The sequence below is a fragment of the Salvelinus fontinalis genome, chromosome 6 (assembly GCF_029448725.1).
Source record: "Salvelinus fontinalis isolate EN_2023a chromosome 6, ASM2944872v1, whole genome shotgun sequence".
Taxonomy (NCBI): Eukaryota; Metazoa; Chordata; class Actinopteri; order Salmoniformes; family Salmonidae; genus Salvelinus; species Salvelinus fontinalis.
This window is the reverse complement of record NC_074670.1, coordinates 60,838,204-60,856,977: the sequence shown is the minus strand read 5'-3', so window position 1 is coordinate 60,856,977 and position 18,774 is coordinate 60,838,204. Positions and strand designations below refer to the sequence as shown.

General features: G+C 40.0%; 1 protein-coding gene across 6 annotated transcripts in view; it reads left to right on the top strand.

The window, feature by feature from the left end:
• LOC129858244 (LIM domain-binding protein 2) overlaps positions 1-18,774 on the top strand; it is a 125,660-nt gene that overhangs the window by 97,179 nt on the left and 9,707 nt on the right. The window contains exons 7-8 of one of the 6 annotated variants that reach the window (XM_055927329.1): positions 897-950; positions 2,305-2,435. In XM_055927329.1, the coding sequence (XP_055783304.1) occupies positions 897-950; positions 2,305-2,435 (185 nt within the window). Of the gene's footprint in view, positions 1-896; positions 953-2,294; positions 2,442-18,774 lie in introns of all 6 variants that reach the window. The other 5 variants (XM_055927328.1, XM_055927327.1, XM_055927326.1 and 2 more) reach the window with 5 other exon arrangements.

Below are 18,774 nucleotides of genomic sequence, written 5' to 3'. Positions count from 1 at the left end.
GACTCCAATCAAGTTGTAGCAAAATCTCAAGGATGATCATTGGAAACCGGATGTACCTGAGCTCAATTTTGAGTCTCATAGCAAAGGGTCTGAATACTTACGTAAATAAAGTATTTCTGTTTTGTATTTCTAATACATTTGCTAAACTTTCTAAAAACCTGTTTTTGCTTTGTTATTATTGTGTATTTTGTGTAGATTGATGAGGATTTAAAAAAAAAAAAAATGATTTTAGAATAAGGGTGTAACGTAACATGTGGGAAAAGTCAAGAGGTCTGAATACTTTCCGAATGCACTGTATGTTCTTCAGTTATGTTATCTTTTCAGATAAATTATACGTCGCTGGTTGCCTTTGAATACTAAAGCATCTCCCTTGGTGTGATTAGTATAAGAAATGTATTTAGTTTTCAGACATCTTTTTGAAGATCACAGAAATGTTGTTTTCCCACACTGACATTCAGAGGAATAACATTCTCTCTTACAAACACTTGGTGTAAATAGCTAAATCCATAATTTATGTACATCAGAAACAGATATAAGTACTGCTAAGATCTCTACTTAACCTATCTTATTACTTTACACAAGAATAATGATCAAGGACATACCCTTTATTTTATTTCATATTTTATTCATAAATTCATGAAATGTGTGGCTCATAATTAGAAAAAAAAATATTTTCATAATTGTACACCTTAGAAATAATGTTTTTCGAAATATTAGTCAACAGTAATAATATTTAGACAATATATTTGTCTGTGCATTGCAGTGAATGTACAGCTATCTTTTCTCTTACATTCTCTCTGTTGTAATTTCTGCTCTCTTTCTTTCTCTCTGATATTTAATTACTTAAAATAATGAATCACTTCAATAAACAAAACTCATTTTGATTCGGGTTTCAGCTGGACATCCACAGAATTTCAAAACTGAAATATTCCCCACAAATCACAAAAAAGGTACCTTTTCTGTCTTCCTGTAGTTTTCAATCGAGAGAGAAGTAGTCTAGGAGATTGTATTTTATTCTCTCTCTGAACAGAATGCCATGAAATACATTGTTGTGTACTTTTTGTCATGAATGCTCAACAACCGCCTAAAGACGAAATTAGATGACTGCATGTCACATTCAGTATTTCATGCTAAGTCACTATGAAATTCTAAATCATTGACCTAAAATGTTTGCTAAGACACCACACTGTGCATCACCGCTTCATATGGTGACGCAAACAAACAAACAATCTGACTCATGAAGACAAATCACAGCAATACAAATATATAATAATAAATTACAAATATAGATACAGTAAGATAAAAGATGGTGTTATCTCTCACAGTAGTGTAGTTTTATAAAAGATGGTGTTATCTTACAGTAGAGTAGTTTTATAAAAGATGGTGTTATCTCTCACAGTAGAGTAGTTTTATAAAATATGGTGTTATCTCTCACAGTAGAGTAGTTTTATAAAAGATGGCGTTATCTCTCAGAGTAGAGTAGTTTTATAAAAGGTGTGTAACGTATACGCTGGGAGTCAGGAAGCAGGTGCAGAAATTGAGTTTAATAAAGAAACGATACAGATGAATAAACATGAGAAGCGTCCAGAACGTGAGAGAAAACAAAACCAATACTGCCTGAAGACAGAGGATACTGAGGGCTAAATAAAGAGGAAGTAATCAAGTAAATGATGAAGTCCAGGTGTGCATAGCGATGGGGAGCAGGTGTGCGTAATGATGGTTGCCAGGTATGCGTAATGTGGGTTGCCAGGACCGGTGGTTAGTAGACCGGCGACGTCGAGCGCAGGAGAGAGGGAACGGGAGTAGGCGTGACAAGGTGGTGTTATCTCTCACAGTAGTGTAGTTTTATAAAAGATGGTGTTATCTCTCACAGTAGAGTCATTTTATAAAAGATGGTGTTATCTCTCACAGTAGTCTTGTAATTTTAAGTTGGGCAGGCTTTTGAGAACTGTACAACATCAAGGTCCTTAAGGCATTCACATTAAGTCAAGCAGCACGTTCTATTGTTGAGCACTTATACAAATGAAACATGGGATCTTTCCAACTAGTGCATGTCTTGGGAGATGTTAACGCCTTTTGATTTCACCTCTGATATTAACAAAGCATGGATCATTTTTTAGTTGTTGCGTGTTGTACGTATTGTGCGCGTGTATGTATGTCTGTCTGTCTGTCTGTTCATTCTTGCATGGGTGCGTGTGTGTGCATGTCAATATACACATATCTTCTTTATGAATTACCCCCACCTTGGTGTATGCATTATGTTGTCCGCCATGGCTCTTGTTTCCTTTGCTGGTCGTGCCAAAGCTGAGCCAACGAGACAGACGACGACGAAGAGGAGGAAAAGGAAGAACTCTGCCAGCAGTGCCAACAGCAGCGTGGGCAATGCCAACAGTAAGAAGAGAAGCCCTGCCAGCAACTTCAGCCTTTCCAGTCAGGTACCTGTAAGCATCAGATCTACTGGGTTTGGCCCACTCTTACATCACTATATACCTCTATACACCAGTATACATTCTCTTACACCCCTATACACCCTCTTATACCTTCTTACACCACTATACACCCCTATACACCACTATACACCCCTTCTACACAGCTACTATAGACACGTAGGGAGGAAGGCATGTAATGAAACACAACAATTAATTTATAGGACTATCAATCTACCATCATAATATGTTTATGTTTATTAAGTATTCATCTAGAATGATCCTCTCCTGTTGCTTCATACCCTCTGCTCTGGAGAGTGCTGTATCATCTGGTACTCCATGGCTCTAGTCTATCCCATGCATAGCATATTTTCTTCCTCGACATGTCAATACAATGGGGCCACTTGACACAGTTTGAGGTTAAACACCTACTTAAACCACTGAGTGTTACACCTCGCGCTTCACATCACCCCGGGGGATAAAGTGCTATTGCGCCTCAATTGTTTGGACAGGCTATAGTACTTTCTCACTATCACACCCTGGGTTTGCTGTATGGACTGTTAGGAGTCATACTGACTGCTTAGTACTGTAGTCACTTTGGATGGGGGGGGGGGTAAGGAGGGAGGGAGGGAGTGGGGAGGGAGACTGGGGAACTGTGAACCCTCTTTGTTTTGGGTTACGTTGTTCCTCGCGGTGCCGCAGGTCATGCTTTTTAATTCCCAAGGCGTCTCTCTTTTTTCTGTCTTTTTCTTTCTCTATGCATATATTTTTTATGTCTCTCTCTTTTTCTCTCTCACACCCACATAGACACACACCCTCTCCAACTCAAGCTCCCCCCTCTCTCTTGCTCTTTCTCGATCTCTCTCCCTCACTCTCCCTTTCTCACACACAAATAGACACACACCCTCGCCAACTCTAGCTACCTCTCACTCTCTTCTATCTCTTACTCAATCACTCGGACGCACACACACACACACACACACACAAATTGTTTTCTCAGTGGGAGGCTGTTTGGCTCTGTGCCATCACTCATTATCAGTATATCTGTATACACCCCCCTTCTCCTCTCCTTTCCTTCCCACACATTCCCTCCTCACCCCCCTCCCTTTCTTTAAGAACACACACTTCCTATGGCTAATGTTGACATTCGTCTTTAAGAGCAGTGGCGGTAACATGCTGGTTACATATGTTGCACGCCTGCTAGCTTTGTCTGAGAAGTTGTTCGTTCGTTGGCTGAGCACAGGCCCTACGTGAGCCCAATGACAATAAGGAGAGGACAAGGAGGAAAGGGAGGGAGTGGGTGAATGGGGGGCATAGAGAAAGGAGGGGGAGTGGGTTGTTGTGTTGTTCAACAGGGACCTCTACTGGTTGCTGGGGTGAAATGACATTGAAAACCATGTAGAGTGCTACTATGAAACCATGCAGAGTACTCCTATGTGTTTGCTGGGGGATTCATTGGGAACATTCAGATATAAATGGATTGTGTAGAACAGATATGGTTGTCTGTCAGGTAGAAAATGTGTGACTCAACATGTGTTGTTAGCTCTATTTGTTACGCTTCTATCTGTATCCCTCTGAACATTTCACCTCATAGGTCCTTACCTACACATTCTGTATTTGCAGATCTTAAGAGACTAGATAGGTTTATGCTGAAGGCTCAGCCCAGCCTTTCAATGGACATAGAGGAGCATCTACCATATTGCTTACACCTGTCCAGTTCCTTCAGATCTGCAAACACAGAAGACGTAGGGGCAAGGGGAAGGGGGTTGTCTAATATCTCAAAAAGTATGCTAATACACTAACTTATGATCAGAAAAGGAACATTTGTAGCTGTCTTAACAGCCCATAGGCCCATTCAGGGATAACTGGCTAGCTAATGCTAAAGATAATGAGATGAGTAGATCAAACATTATTAATTAGTTCACAATTAACACTCCCCCAATCCAAGTCTGACCACCCAAACTGGCCAGAGGTAGATTGGCAACCACCCCCGCAGGAACAGATGGCGAATTCAAGGCTTGTTGGCAATCAGCACGTTTTGAGCTAATGACTTAATTAGCTATGCAAATTGACAAATCAGTGTGGATATTGTAATTTAGTCAAAAAGCTCACCTAAATTAATTAGTGTGATTAAGGCATAGTAGGGTGTAGAGGCGGCAGCTTGGGGGTTTGAGAGACGTTGCCCCCCAATCCTGATCCTCTTTGGTTTGTGTGTGTGTGTGTGTGTGTGTGTGTGTGTGTGTGTGTGTGTGTGTGTGTGTGTGTGTGTGTGTGTGTGTGTGTGTGTGTGTGTGTGTGTGTGTGTGTGTGTGTGTGTGTGTGTGTGTGTGCGTGCGTGTTCATACATGTGCACACATCTGCACATCAGAGGAGGGTAGTGAGAACTACCATGCCACGCCACATCGACACACATGGGCAGTGAAGCATGTGTTTCATTTAACTGTGTGACTTCCTCCCGAGATGCAGTGAGAGGTTGTGGGCTGCTGAGGAGAAAGAGGGTTTAGCAGACCAGAGGAGATGAGATATACAACTCAACCTGCCTAGAACAACCAATACTATCCTAACATAGTCGATTTGATCACATAACTACTGGTAATCAATCATCTAACATTGCTTAAATTATTCAATTGCATCTCCTAGATACTCACTGTTAGTTTTATACCTGTACTTATCAAAATAGAGATTTAGCATCACCCAATTCAATTCCCTCACATTGCGAATAAAGAATCAACCACAGAAAAAAAATCACTATGTTCTCATGTGACGTCAACGCTAGGGGTCATATCATAGAAATATGTCCGACATGATCACTATTGGGAAAGGGAACGGGGATACCTAGTCAGTTGCACAACTGAATGCATTCAAATGAAATACAGTGTCTTCCGAATTTAACCCAATCCCTCTGAATCGGAGAGGTGCGGGGGCTGCCTTAATCGAAGTCCACTTTTTCGCCGGCCAGGGAGCAGTTGTTGTGCGGGTTAACTACCTTGCTCAAGGGCAAAACGGCAGATTTTTTCACCTTGCCACCTCGGGTTTTGAGCAAGTAACCTTACTGTCCCAAAGCTCTAACTGCTAGGCTACCTGCCTCCCAAATAGATTGGTCTGCGAGGGGGAGGAAGGGAAGGATAGTCCACTTCATCAGTGGGAGGGGGCTTCATTAGCTCAAAGTGCACCGACAGGGGTTGACCGTGTACATACGGGTTCACCGCCTTCACGGTGCTTCGCCATACACACCAGCCAGACACACACTCCTTAAAATCTCACCATGCACCAACTGTTATTGCAGGAGCAGCAGGGGTTGTTTCGAAACAAGGTAAACACACGGCCAAGGGTAACGCTCTGGGCTTTACCCCTTTGGTGAAACAACAAACACACATCATCAACATTTGGACCACACCAGTTTATGGATTAGAAGGGTTAGAAGGGTTAGAAGGGTTAGAAGGGTAAGAAGGGTTATATGGGTCAGATGGGTCAGATGGGTCAGATGGGTCAGATGGGTCAGATGGGTTAGATGGGTTAGATGGATAAGAAGGGTTAGATGGATTAGAAGGGTTAGAATGGTCAGATGTGTTAGATAGGTTAGAAGGTTTAGATGGATTAGAAGGGTTAGATGGATTAGAAGGGTTAGATGGGTTAGATGGATTAGAAGGGTTAGATGGGTTAGATGGGTTAGATGGATAAGGAGGGTTAGAATGATTAGAAGGGTTAGATGGATTAGAAGGGTTAGAAGGGTCAGATGGGTTAGAAAGGTTAGAAGGGTTAGAGGGATTAGAAGGGTTAGATGGGTTAGATGGATTAGATGGGTTAGATGGATTAGAAGGGTTAGATGGGTTAGATGGATTAGAAGGGTTAGATGGGTTAGATGGATTAGAAGGGTTAGATGGGTTAGATGGATTAGAAGGGTTAGAAGGGTTAGAAGGGTTAGATGGATTAGAAGGGTTAGATGGGTTAGATGGATTAGAAGGGTTAGATGGGTTAGATGGATAAGGAGGGTTAGAATGATTAGAAGGGTTAGATGGATTAGAAGGGTTAAAAGGGTCAGATGGGTTAGAAAGGTTAGAAGGGTTAGAGGGATTAGAAGGGTTAGATAGATTAGATGGGTTAGATGGATTAGAAGAGTTAGAATGGTTAGATGGATTAGGAGGGTTAGAAGGGTTAGATGGATTAGAAGGGTTAGATGGATTCGAAGGGTTAGATGGGTTAGATGGGTTAGAAGGGTTAGATGGATTAGAAGGGTCAGATGGGTTAGATGGATAAGGAGGGTTGGAATGATTATAATGGTTAGATGGATTAGAAGGGTTAGATGGATTAGAAGGGTTAGATGGGTTAGAAGGGTTAGATGGATTAGACGGGTTATAAGGGTTAGATGAATTAGATGGGTTAGAAAGGTTAGATGGGTTAGAAGGGTTAGATGGATTAGAAGGGTTATAAGGGTTAGATGGATTGGAAGCGTTAGATGAGTTAGAAGGGTCAAATGGGTTAGATGGGTTAGATGGTTTAGAAGGGTTAGATGGGTTAGAAGGGTTAGATGGATTAGAAGGGTCAAATGGGTTAGAAGGGTTAGATGGGTTAGAAGGGTTAGATGGATTAGAAGGGTTAGATGGATTAGAAGGGTTAGATGGGTTAGAAGGGTTAGATGGATTAGAAGGGTCAAATGGGTTAGAAGGGTTAGATGGGTTAGAAGGGTTAGATGGATTAGAAGGGTTAGATGGATTAGAAGGGTTAGATGGATTAGAAGGGTTAGATGGATTAGAAGGGTTAGATGGGTTAGAAGGGTTAGATGGATTAGAAGGGTAAAATAGATTAGAAGGGTAAAATAGATTAGAAGGGTAAAATGGTTAGAAGGGTAAAATGGATTAGATGTGTTAGATGGATTAGATGTGTTAGATGGATTTGAAGGGTTAGATGGATTAGAAGGGTCAGATGGGTTAGATGGAATAGGAAGGTTAGAATGATTAGAAGGGTTAGAATGATTAGAAGGGTTAGAATGATTAGAAGGGTTAGAATGATTAGAAGGGTTAGAATGATTAGAAGGGTTAGATGTGTTAGATGGATTAGAAGGGTCAGATGGGTTAGAACGGTTAGAGGGATTAGAAGGGTTAGATGAGTTAGATGGATTAGACGGGTTAGATTGATTAGGTGGATTAGATGGGTTCGATGTATTAGAAGGGTTAGAATGGTCAGATGGGTTAGATAGATTAGATGGGTTATATGGATTAGGAGGGTTATATGGGTTAGAAGGGTTTGATGGATTAGAAGGGTTAGAAGGGTTAGATGGATTAGATGGATAAGGAGGGTTGGAATGATTAGAAGGGTTAGATGGGTTAGAAGGGTTAGATGGATTAGAAGGGTCAGATGGGTTAGATGGATTAGAAGGGTTAGATGGGTTAGATGGATAAGGAGGGTTGGAATGATTATAAGGGTTAGATGGATTAGAATGATTAGAAGGGTTAGATGGATTAGAAGGGTTAGATGTGTTAGATGGATTAGAAGGGTTAGATGGGTTCGATGGATTAGAAGGGTTAGAATGGTCAGATGGGTTAGATAGATTAGAAGGGTTAGATGGAATAGAAGGGTTAGATGGAATAGAAGGGTTAGATGGAATAGGAGGGTTAGATGGGTTAGAAGGGTTAGAGGGATTAGAAGGGTTAGATGGATTAGAAGGGTCAGATGGGTTAGATGGATAAGGAGGGTTGGAATGATTATAAGGGTTAGATGGATTAGAAGGGTTAGATGGATTAGAAGGGTTAGAAGGGTTAGATGGATTAGAAGGGTTAGAATGGTTAGATGGATTAGAAGGGTTAGATGGGTTAGAATGATTAAAAGGGTTAGATGGATTAGAAGGGTTAGATGGATTAGATGGGTTAGATGGGTTAGAAGGGTCAGATGGATTAGAAGGATCAGATGGGTTAGAATGATAAAAAGGGTTAGATGGATTAGAAGGGTTAGATGGATTAGATGGATTAGAAGGGTCAGATGGATTAGAAGGGTCAGATGGATTAGAAGGGTCAGATGGGTTATAAGGGTTAGATGGGTTAGATGGGTTAGATGGGTTAGATGGATTAGAATGGTTAGATGGGTAGATGGATTAGAATGGTTAGATGGGTTAGATGGATTAGAAGGGTTAGATGGATTAGACGGGTTAGATGGATTAGAAGGGTTAGATGGGCTAGATGGGTTAGATGGGCTAGATGGGTTAGAAGGGTAAAATGGTTAGAAGGGTAAAATAGATCAGATGGGTTAGAAGGGTAAAATGGTTAGAAGGGTAAAATGGTTAGAAGGGTTAGATGATTAGAAGGGTTAGAAGGGTTAGATGATTAGAAGGTTTAGATGGTTAGAAGGGTAAAATGGTTAGAAGGGTTAGATTGTTAGAAGGGTTAGATGGTTAGAAGGGTAAAATGGTCAGAAGGGTAAAATGGATTAGATGGGTTAGATGATCAGATAGGTAGAATGGTAAAATGGGTTAGAAGGGTTAGATGGGTTAGAAGGGTTAGATGGATTAGAAGGGTTAGATGGATTAGAAGGGTTAGATGGATTAGAAGGGTCAAATGGGTTAGAAGGGTAAAATAGATTAGAAGGGTAAAATGGTTAGAAGGGTAAAATGGTTAGAAGGGTAAAATGGATTAGATGTGTTAGATGGATTAGAAGTGTTAGATGGGTTAGATGGGTTAGATGTGTTAGAATGGTTAGATGGATTAGAAGGGTCAGATGGGTTAGATGGATAAGGAGGGTTAGAATGATTAGAAGGGTTAGAATGATTAGAAGGGTTAGATGTGTTAGATGGATTAGAAGGGTCAGATGGGTTAGAAAGGTTAGAGGGATTAGAAGGGTTAGATGAGTTAGATGGATTAGACGGGTTAGATTGATTAGGTGGATTAGATGGGTTCGATTGATTAGAAGGGTTAGAATGGTCAGATGGGTTAGATAGATTAGATGGACTAGATGGATTAGAAGGGTTAGATGGATTAGGAGGGTTATATGGGTTAGAAGGGTTTGATGGATTAGAAGGGTTTGATGGATTAGAAGGGTTAGAAGGGTTAGATGGATAAGGAGGGTTGGAATGGTCAGATGGGTTAGATAGATTAGATGGACTAGATGGATTAGAAGGGTTAGATGGATTAGGAGGGTTATATGGGTTAGAAGGGTTTGATGGATTAGAAGGGTTTGATGGATTAGAAGGGTTAGAAGGGTTAGATGGATAAGGAGGGTTGGAATGATTAGAAGGGTTAGAAGGGTTAGAAGGGTTAGAAGGGTTAGAAGGGTTAGAAGGGTTAGATGGGTTAGATGGATTAGAAGGGTCAGATGGGTTAGAAGGGTTAGATGGGTTAGATGGATAAGGAGTGTTGGAATGATTATAAGGGTTAGATGGATTAGAATGATTAGAAGGGTTAGATGGATTAGAAGGGTTAGATGTGTTAGATGGATTAGAAGGGTTAGATGGATTAGAAGGGTCAGATGGGTTAGAAAGGTTAGAGGGATTAGAAGGGTTAGATGAGTTAGATGGATTAGATGGGTTCGATGGATTAGAAGGGTTAGAGGGGTTAGATGGATTAGAAGGGTTAGATGGATTAGAAGGGTTAGATGGGTTAGAATGATTAAAAGAGTTAGATGGATTAGAAGGGTTAGATGGATTAGATGGGTTAGAAGGGTCAGATGGATTAGAAGGGTCAGATGGGTTAGAATGATTAAAAGGGTTAGATGGATTAGAAGGGTTAGATGGATTAGATGGATTAGAAGGGTCAGATGGATTAGAAGGGTCAGATGGGTTAGAAGGGTTAGATAGGTTAGTTGGGTTAGATGGATTAGAATGGTTAGATGGGTTAGATGGGTAAAATAGATCAGATGGGTTAGAAGGGTAAAATGGTTAGAAGGGTAAAATGGTTAGAAGGGTTAGATGATTAGAAGGGTTAGATGGTTAGAAGGGTAGAATGGTCAGAAGGGTAAAATGGATTAGATGGGTTAGATGGTCAGAAGGGTAGAATGGTAAAATGGGTTAGATGGATTAGAAGGGTTAGATGGATTAGAAGGGTTAGATGGATTAGAAGGGTTAGATGGGTTAGATGGGTTAGAAGGGTAAGATGGTTAGAAGGGTAAAATGGATCAGATGGGTTAGAAGGGTAAAATGGTTAGAAGGGTAAAATGGTTAGAAGGGTTAGATGATTAGAAGGGTTAGAAGGGTAAAATGGTCAGAAGGGTAAAATGGATTAGATGGGTTAGATGATCAGAAGGGTAGAATGGTAAAATGGGTTAGATGGGTTAGAAGGGTTAGAAGGGTTAGAAGGGTTAGATGGGTTAGAAGGGTTAGATGGATTAGATGGGTTAGATGGATTAGATGGGTTAGATGGATTAAAAGGGTCAGATGGGTTAGAATGATTAGAAGGGTTAGATGGATTAGAAGGGTCAGATGATTAGAAGGGTTAGATGGGTTAGATGGATTGAATGGGTTAGATGGATTAGAAGGGTAAAATGGGTTAGATGGTTAGAAGGGTAAAATGGATTAGAAGGGTAAAATGGATTAGAAGGGTAAAATGGATTAGAAGGGTAAAATGGATTAGATGGGTTAGATGGTCAGAAGGGTAAAATGGTTTGAAGGGTAAAATGGTTTGAAGGGTAAAATGGGTTAGAAGGATTTGAAGGGTTAGATGGGTTAGATGGGTTAGATGGATTAGAATGGTTAGATGGGTTAGATGGATTAGAAGGGTTAGATGGGCTAGATGGGTTAGAAGGGTAAGATGGTTAGAAGGGTAAAATAGATCAGATTGGTTAGAAGGGTAAATGGTTAGAAGGGTAAAATGGTTAGAAGGGTTAGATGATTAGAAGGGTTAGATGGTTAGAAGGGTAAAATGGTCAGAAGGGTAAAATGGATTAGATGGGTTAGATGGTCAGAAGGGTAGAATGGTAAAATGGGTTAGAAGGATTAGAAGGGTTAGTTGGCTTAGAATGGTTAGATGGGTTAGATGGATTAGAAGGGTTAGAAGGATTAGAAAGGTTAGATGGATTAGAAGGGTTAGATGGGTTAGATGGGTTAGAAGGGTAAGATGGTTAGAAGGGTAAAATAGATCAGATGGGTTAGAAGGGTAAAATGGTTAGAAGGGTAAAATGGTTAGAAGGGTTAGATGATTAGAAGGGTTAGAAGGGTAAAATGGTCAGAAGGGTAAAATGGATTAGATGGGTTAGATGATCAGAAGGGTAGAATGGTAAAATGGGTTAGATGGGTTAGAAGGGTTAGAAGGGTAAAATGGTCAGAAGGGTAAAATGGATTAGATGGGTTAGATGATCAGAAGGGTAGAATGGTAAAATGGGTTAGATGGGTTAGAAGGGTTAGAAGGGTTAGAAGGGTTAGATGGGTTAGAAGGGTTAGATGGATTAGAAGGGTTAGAAGGGTAAAATGGTCAGAAGGGTAAAATGGATTAGATGGGTTAGATGATCAGAAGGGTAGAATGGTAAAATGGGTTAGATGGGTTAGAAGGGTTAGAAGGGTTAGAAGGGTTAGATGGGTTAGAAGGGTTAGATGGATTAGATGGGTTAGATGGATTAGATGGGTTAGATGGATTAAAAGGGTCAGATGGGTTAGAATGATTAGAAGGGTTAGATGGATTAGAAGGGTCAGATGATTAGAAGGGTTAGATGGGTTAGATGGATTGAATGGGTTAGATGGATTAGAAGGGTAAAATGGGTTAGAAGGGTAAAATGGATTAGAAGGGTAAAATGGATTAGAAGGGTAAAATGGTTAGAAGGGTAAAATGGATTAGATGGGTTAGATGGTCAGAAGGGTAAAATGGTTTGAAGGGTAAAATGGGTTAGAAGGATTAGAAGGGTTAGATGGGTTAGAAGGGTCAGATGGATTAGAAGGGTCAGATGGGTTAGAAGGTTTTAGATGGGTTAGATGGGTTAGATGGATTAGAACTGTTAGATGGGTTAGATGGATTAGAATGGTTAGATGGGTTAGATGGATTAGAAGGGTTAGATGGGCTAGATGGGTTAGAAGGGTAAGATGGTTAGAAGGGTAAAATAGATCAGATGGGTTAGAAGGGTAAAATGGTTAGAAGGGTAAAATGGTTAGAAGGGTTAGATGATTAGAAGGGTTAGAAGGGTAAAATGGTCAGAAGGGTAAAATGGATTAGATGGGTTAGATGATCAGAAGGGTAGAATGGTAAAATGGGTTAGATGGGTTAGAAGGGTTAGAAGGGTTAGAAGGGTTAGATGGATTAGATGGGTTAGATGGATTAGATGGGTTAGATGGATTAAAAGGGTCAGGTGGGTTAGAATGATTAGAAGGGTTAGATGGATTAGAAGGGTCAGATGATTAGAAGGGTTAGATGGGTTAGATGGATTGAATGGGTTAGATGGATTAGAAGGGTAAAATGGGTTAGATGGTTAGAAGGGTAAAATGGATTAGAAGGGTAAAATAGATTAGAAGGGTAAAATGGTTAGAAGGGTAAAATGGATTAGATGGGTTAGATGGTCAGAAGGGTAAAATGGTTTGAAGGGTAAAATGGGTTAGAATGATTAGAAGGGTCAGATGGGTTAGAAGGGTCAGATGGATTAGAAGGGTCAGATGGGTTAGAAGGGTTAGATGGGTTAGATGGGTTAGATGGATTAGAATGGTTAGATGGGTTAGATGGATTAGAATGGTTAGATGGGTTAGATGGATTAGAAGGGTTAGATGGGCTAGATGGGTTAGAAGGGTAAGATGGTTAGAAGGGTAAAATAGATCAGATGGGTTAGAAGGGTAAAATGGTTCGAAGGGTTAGATGATTAGAAGGGTTAGATGGTTAGAAGGGTAAAATGGTCAGAAGGGTAAAATGGATTAGATGGGTTAGATGATCAGAAGGGTAGAATGGTAAAATCTGTTAGATGGGTTAGAAGGGTTAGATGGGTTAGAAGGGTTAGATGAATTAGATGGGTTAGATGGATTAGATGGGTTAGATGGATTAAAAGGGTCAGATGGGTTAGAATGATTAGAAGGGTTAGATGGTTAGAAGGGTAAAATGGTCAGAAGGGTAAAATGGATTAGATGGGTTAGATGGTCAGAAGGGTAGAATGGTAAAATGGGTTAGAAGGATTAGAAGGGTTAGATGGCTTAGAATGGTTAGATGGGTTAGATGGATTAGAAGGGTTAGATGGATTAGAAGGGTTAGATGGGTTAGATGGGTTAGAAGGGTAAGATGGTTAGAAGGGTAAAATAGATCAGATGGGTTAGAAGGGTAAAATGGTTAGAAGGGTAAAATGGTTAGAAGGGTTAGATGATTAGAAGGGTTAGAAGGGTAAAATGGTCAGAAGGGTAAAATGGATTAGATGGGTTAGATGATCAGAAGGGTAGAATGGTAAAATGGGTTAGAAGGGTTAGAAGGGTTAGAAGGGTTAGATGGGTTAGAAGGGTTAGAAGGGTTAGAAGGGTTAGATGGGTTAGAAGGGTTAGAAGGGTTAGATGGATTAGATGGGTTAGATGGATTAGATGGGTTAGATGGATTAAAAGGATCAGATGGGTTAGAATGATTAGAAGGGTTAGATGGATTAGAAGGGTCAGATGATTAGAAGGGTTAGATGGGTTAGATGGATTGAATGGGTTAGATGGATTAGAAGGGTAAAATGGGTTAGATGGATTAGAAGGGTAAAATGGATTAGAAGGGTAAAATGGTTAGAAGGGTAAAATGGTTAGAAGGGTAAAATGGATTAGATGGGTTAGATGGTCAGAAGGGTAAAATGGTTTGAAGGGTAAAATGGGTTAGAAGGATTAGAAGGGTTAGATGGGTTAGAAGGGTTAGATGGATTAGAAGGGTTAGATGGGTTAGATGGATTAGATGGGTTAGATGGGTTAGATGGATTAGAATGATTAGAAGGGTTAGATGGATTAGAAGGGTTAGATGGATTAGAAGGGTCAGATGGGTTAGAATGATTAGAAGGGTTAGATGGATTAAATGGGTTAGAAGGGTAAAATGGGTTAGATGGTTAGAATGGTAAAATGGATTAGAAGGGTAAAATGGTTAGAAGGGTAAAATGGATTAGATGGGTTAGATGGTCAGAAGGGTAAAATGGTTAGAATGGTAAAATGGGTTAGAAGAATTAGAAGGGTTAGATGGCTTAGAATGGTTAGATGGGTTAGATGGATTAGAAGGGTTAGATGTATTAGAAGGGTTAGATGGATTAGATGGATTAGAAGGGTCAGATGGATTAGAAGGGTCAGATGGGTTAGAAGGGTTAGATGGGTTAGATGGGTTAGATGGATTAGAATGGTTAGATGGGTTAGATGGATTGGAATGGTTAGATGGGTTAGATGGATTAGAAGGGTTAGATGGATTAGAAGGGTTAGATGGGTTAGATGGATTGAATGGGTTAGATGGATTAGAAGGGTAAAATGGGTTAGATGGATTAGAAGTGTAAAATGGTTAGAAGGGTTAGATGATTAGAAGGGTTAGATGGTTAGAAGGGTAAAATGGTGTGAAGGGTAAAATGGATTAGATGGGTTAGATGGTCAGAAGGGTAGAATGGTAAAATGGGTTAGAAGGATTAGAAGGGTTAGATGGCTTAGAATGGTTAGATGGGTTAGATGGATTAGAAGGGTTAGATGGATTAGAAGGGTTAGATGGATTAGAAGGGTTAGATGGGTTAGATGGGTTAGAAGGGTAAAATGGTTAGAAGGGTAAAATAGATCAGATGGGTTAGAAGGGTAAAATGGTTAGAAGGGTAAAATGGTTAGAAGGGTTAGATGATTAGAAGGGTTAGAAGGGTAAAATGGTCAGAAGGGTAAAATGGATTAGATGGGTTAGATGATCAGAAGGGTAGAATGGTAAAATGGGTTAGATGGGTTAGAAGGGTTAGAAGGGTTAGAAGGGTTAGATGGGTTAGAAGGGTTAGATGGGTTAGAAGGGTTAGATGGATTAGATGGGTTAGATGGATTAGATGGGTTAGATGGATTAAAAGGGTCAGATGGGTTAGAATGATTAGAAGGGTTAGATGGATTAGAAGGGTCAGATGATTAGAAGGGTTAGATGGGTTAGATGGATTGAATGGGTTAGATGGATTAGAAGGGTAAAATGGGTTAGATGGTTAGAAGGGTAAAATGGATTAGAAGGGTAAAATGGTTAGAAGGGTAAAATGGTTAGAAGGGTAAAATGGATTAGATGGGTTAGATGGTCAGAAGGGTAAAATGGTTTGAAGGGTAAAATGGGTTAGAAGGATTAGAAGGGTTAGATGGGTTAGAAGGGTTAGATGGATTAGAAGGGTTAGATGGGTTAGATGGATTAGATGGGTTAGATGGATTAGAATGATTAGAAGGGTTCGATGGATTAGAAGGGTTAGATGGATTAGAAGGGTCAGATGGGTTAGAATGATTAGAAGGGTTAGATGGATTAGAAGGGTTAGATGGATTAGAAGGGTTAGATTGGTTAGAAGGGTTCGATGGATTAGAAGGGTTAGATGGATTAAATGGGTTAGAAGGGTAAAATGGGTTAGATGGTTAGAATGGTAAAATGGATTAGAAGGGTAAAATGGATTAGAAGGGTAAAATGGTTAGAAGGGTAAAATGGGTTAGAAGGATTAGAAGGGTCAGATGGTTAGAAGGGTTAGATGGATTACACGGGTTAGAATGGTCAAATGGGTTAGATGGATTAGAAGGGTTAGATGGGTTAGAAGGGTAAGATGGTTAGATGGGTAAGATGGTTAGAAGGGTAAAATAGATCCGATGGGTTAAAAGGGTAAAATGGTTAGAATGGTAAAATGGTTAGAAGGGTTAGATGATGAGAAGGGTTAGATGGTTAGAAGGGTAAAATGGTCAGAAGGGTAAAATGGATTAGATGGGTTAGATGGTCAGAAGGGTAGAATGGTAAAATGGGTTAGAAGGATTAGAAGGGTTAGATGGCTTAGAATGGTTAGATGGGTTTGATGGATTAGAAGGGTTAGATGGATTAGAAGGGTTAGATGGGTTAGAAGGGTAAGATGGTTAGAAGGGTAAAATAGATCAGATGGGTTAGAAGGGTAAAATGGTTAGAAGGGTAAAATGGTTAGAAGGGTTAGATGATTAGAAGGGTTAGAAGGGTAAAATGGTCAGAAGGGTAAAATGGATTAGATGGGTTAGATGATCAGAAGGGTAGAATGGTAAAATGGGTTAGATGGGTTAGAAGGGTTAGATGGGTTAGAAGGGTTAGATGGGTTAGAAGGGTTAGATGGATTAGAAGGGTTAGATGGATTAGATGGGTTAGATGGATTAGATGGGTTAGATTGATTAAAAGGGTCAGATGGGTTAGAATGATTAGAAGGGTTATATGGATTAGAAGGGTCAGATGATTAGAAGGGTTAGATGGGTTAGATGGATTGAATGGGTTAGATGGATTAGAAGGGTAAAATGGGTTAGAAGGGTAAAATGGATTAGAAGGGTAAAATGGATTAGAAGGTTAAAATGGTTAGAAGGGTAAAATGGATTAGATGGGTTAGATGGTCAGAAGGGTAAAATGGTTAGAAGGGTAAAATGGGTTAGAAGGATTAGAAGGGTTAGATGGGTTAGAAGGGTTAGATGGATTAGAAGGGTTAGATGGGTTAGATGGATTAGATGGGTTAGATGGATTATAATGATTAGAAGGGTTAGATGGATTAGAAGGGTTAGATGGATTAGAAGGGTCAGATGGGTTAGAATGATTAGAAGGGTTAGATGGATTAGATGGGTTAGATGGATTAGAAGGGTCAGATGATTAGATGGGTTAGATTGGTTAGAAGGGTTCGATGGTTTAGAAGGGTTAGATGGATTAAATGGGTTAGAAGGGTAAAATGGGTTAGATGGTTAGAATGGTAAAATGGATTAGAAGGGTAAAATGGTTAGAAGGGTAAAATGGATTAGATGGGTTAGATGGTCAGAAGGGTAAAATGGTTAGAAGGGTAAAATGGGTTAGAATGATTAGAAGGGTCAGATGGTTAGAAGGGTTAGATGGATTAGACGGGTTAGAATGGTCAAATGGGTTAGATGGATTAGAAGGGTTAGATGGGTTAGATGGTTAGAAGGGTTACATGGGTTAGATGGGTTAGAAGGGTAAGATGGTTAGAAGGGTAAAATAGATCAGATGGGTTAGAAGGGTAAAATGGTTAGAATGGTAAAATGGTTAGAAGGGTTAGATGGGTTAAAAGGGTTAAATGGGTTAGATGGATTAGAAGGGTTAGATGGGTTAGAAGGGTAAGATGGTTTAGAAGGGTTAGATGGATTAGAAGGGTTAGATGGATTAGAAGGGTTAGATGGGTTAGAAGGGTAAGATGGTTAGAAGGGTAAAATAGATCAGATGGGTTAGAAGGGTAAAATGGTTAGAAGGGTAAAATGGTTAGAAGGGTTAGATGATTAGAATGGTTAGATGGTTAGAAGGGTTAGATGATTAGAGGGTTAGATGGTTAGAAGGGTAAAATGGTCAGAAGGGTAAAATAGATCAGATGGGTTAGAAGGGTAAAATGGTTAGAAGGGTAAAATGGTTAGAAGGGTTAGATGATTAGAAGGGTTAGATGGTTAGAAGGGTAAAATGGTCAGAAGGGTAAAATGGATTAGATGGGTTAGATGGTCAGAAGGGTAGAATGGTAAAATGGGTTAGAAGGATTAGAAGGGTTAGATGGGTTAGAAGGGTTAGATGGATTAGAAGGGTTACATGGGTTAGATGGGTTAGAAGGGTAAGATGGTTAGAAGGGTAAAATAGATCAGATGGGTTAGAAGGGTAAAATGGTTAGAAGGATTAGAAGGGTTAGATGGGTTAGAAGGGTTAGATGGATTAGAAGGGTTAGATGGGTTAGATGGATTAGATGGGTTAGATGGATTATAATGATTAGAAGGGTTAGATGGATTAGAAGGGTTAGATGGATTAGAAGGGTCAGATGGGTTAGAATGATTAGAAGGGTTAGATGGATTAGATGGGTTAGATGGATTAGAAGGGTCAGATGATTAGATGGGTTAGATTGGTTAGAAGGGTTCGATGGTTTAGAAGGGTTAGATGGATTAAATGGGTTAGAAGGGTAAAATGGGTTAGATGGTTAGAATGGTAAAATGGATTAGAAGGGTAAAATGGTTAGAAGGGTAAAATGGATTAGATGGGTTAGATGGTCAGAAGGGTAAAATGGTTAGAAGGGTAAAATGGGTTAGAAGGATTAGAAGGTTCAGATGGTTAGAAGGGTTAGATGGATTAGACGGGTTAGAATGGTCAAATGGGTTAGATGGATTAGAAGGGTTAGATGGGTTAGATGGTTAGAAGGGTTACATGGGTTAGATGGGTTAGAAGGGTAAGATGGTTAGAAGGGTAAAATAGATCAGATGGGTTAGAAGGGTAAAATGGTTAGAATGGTAAAATGGTTAGAAGGGTTAGATGGGTTAAAAGGGTTAAAT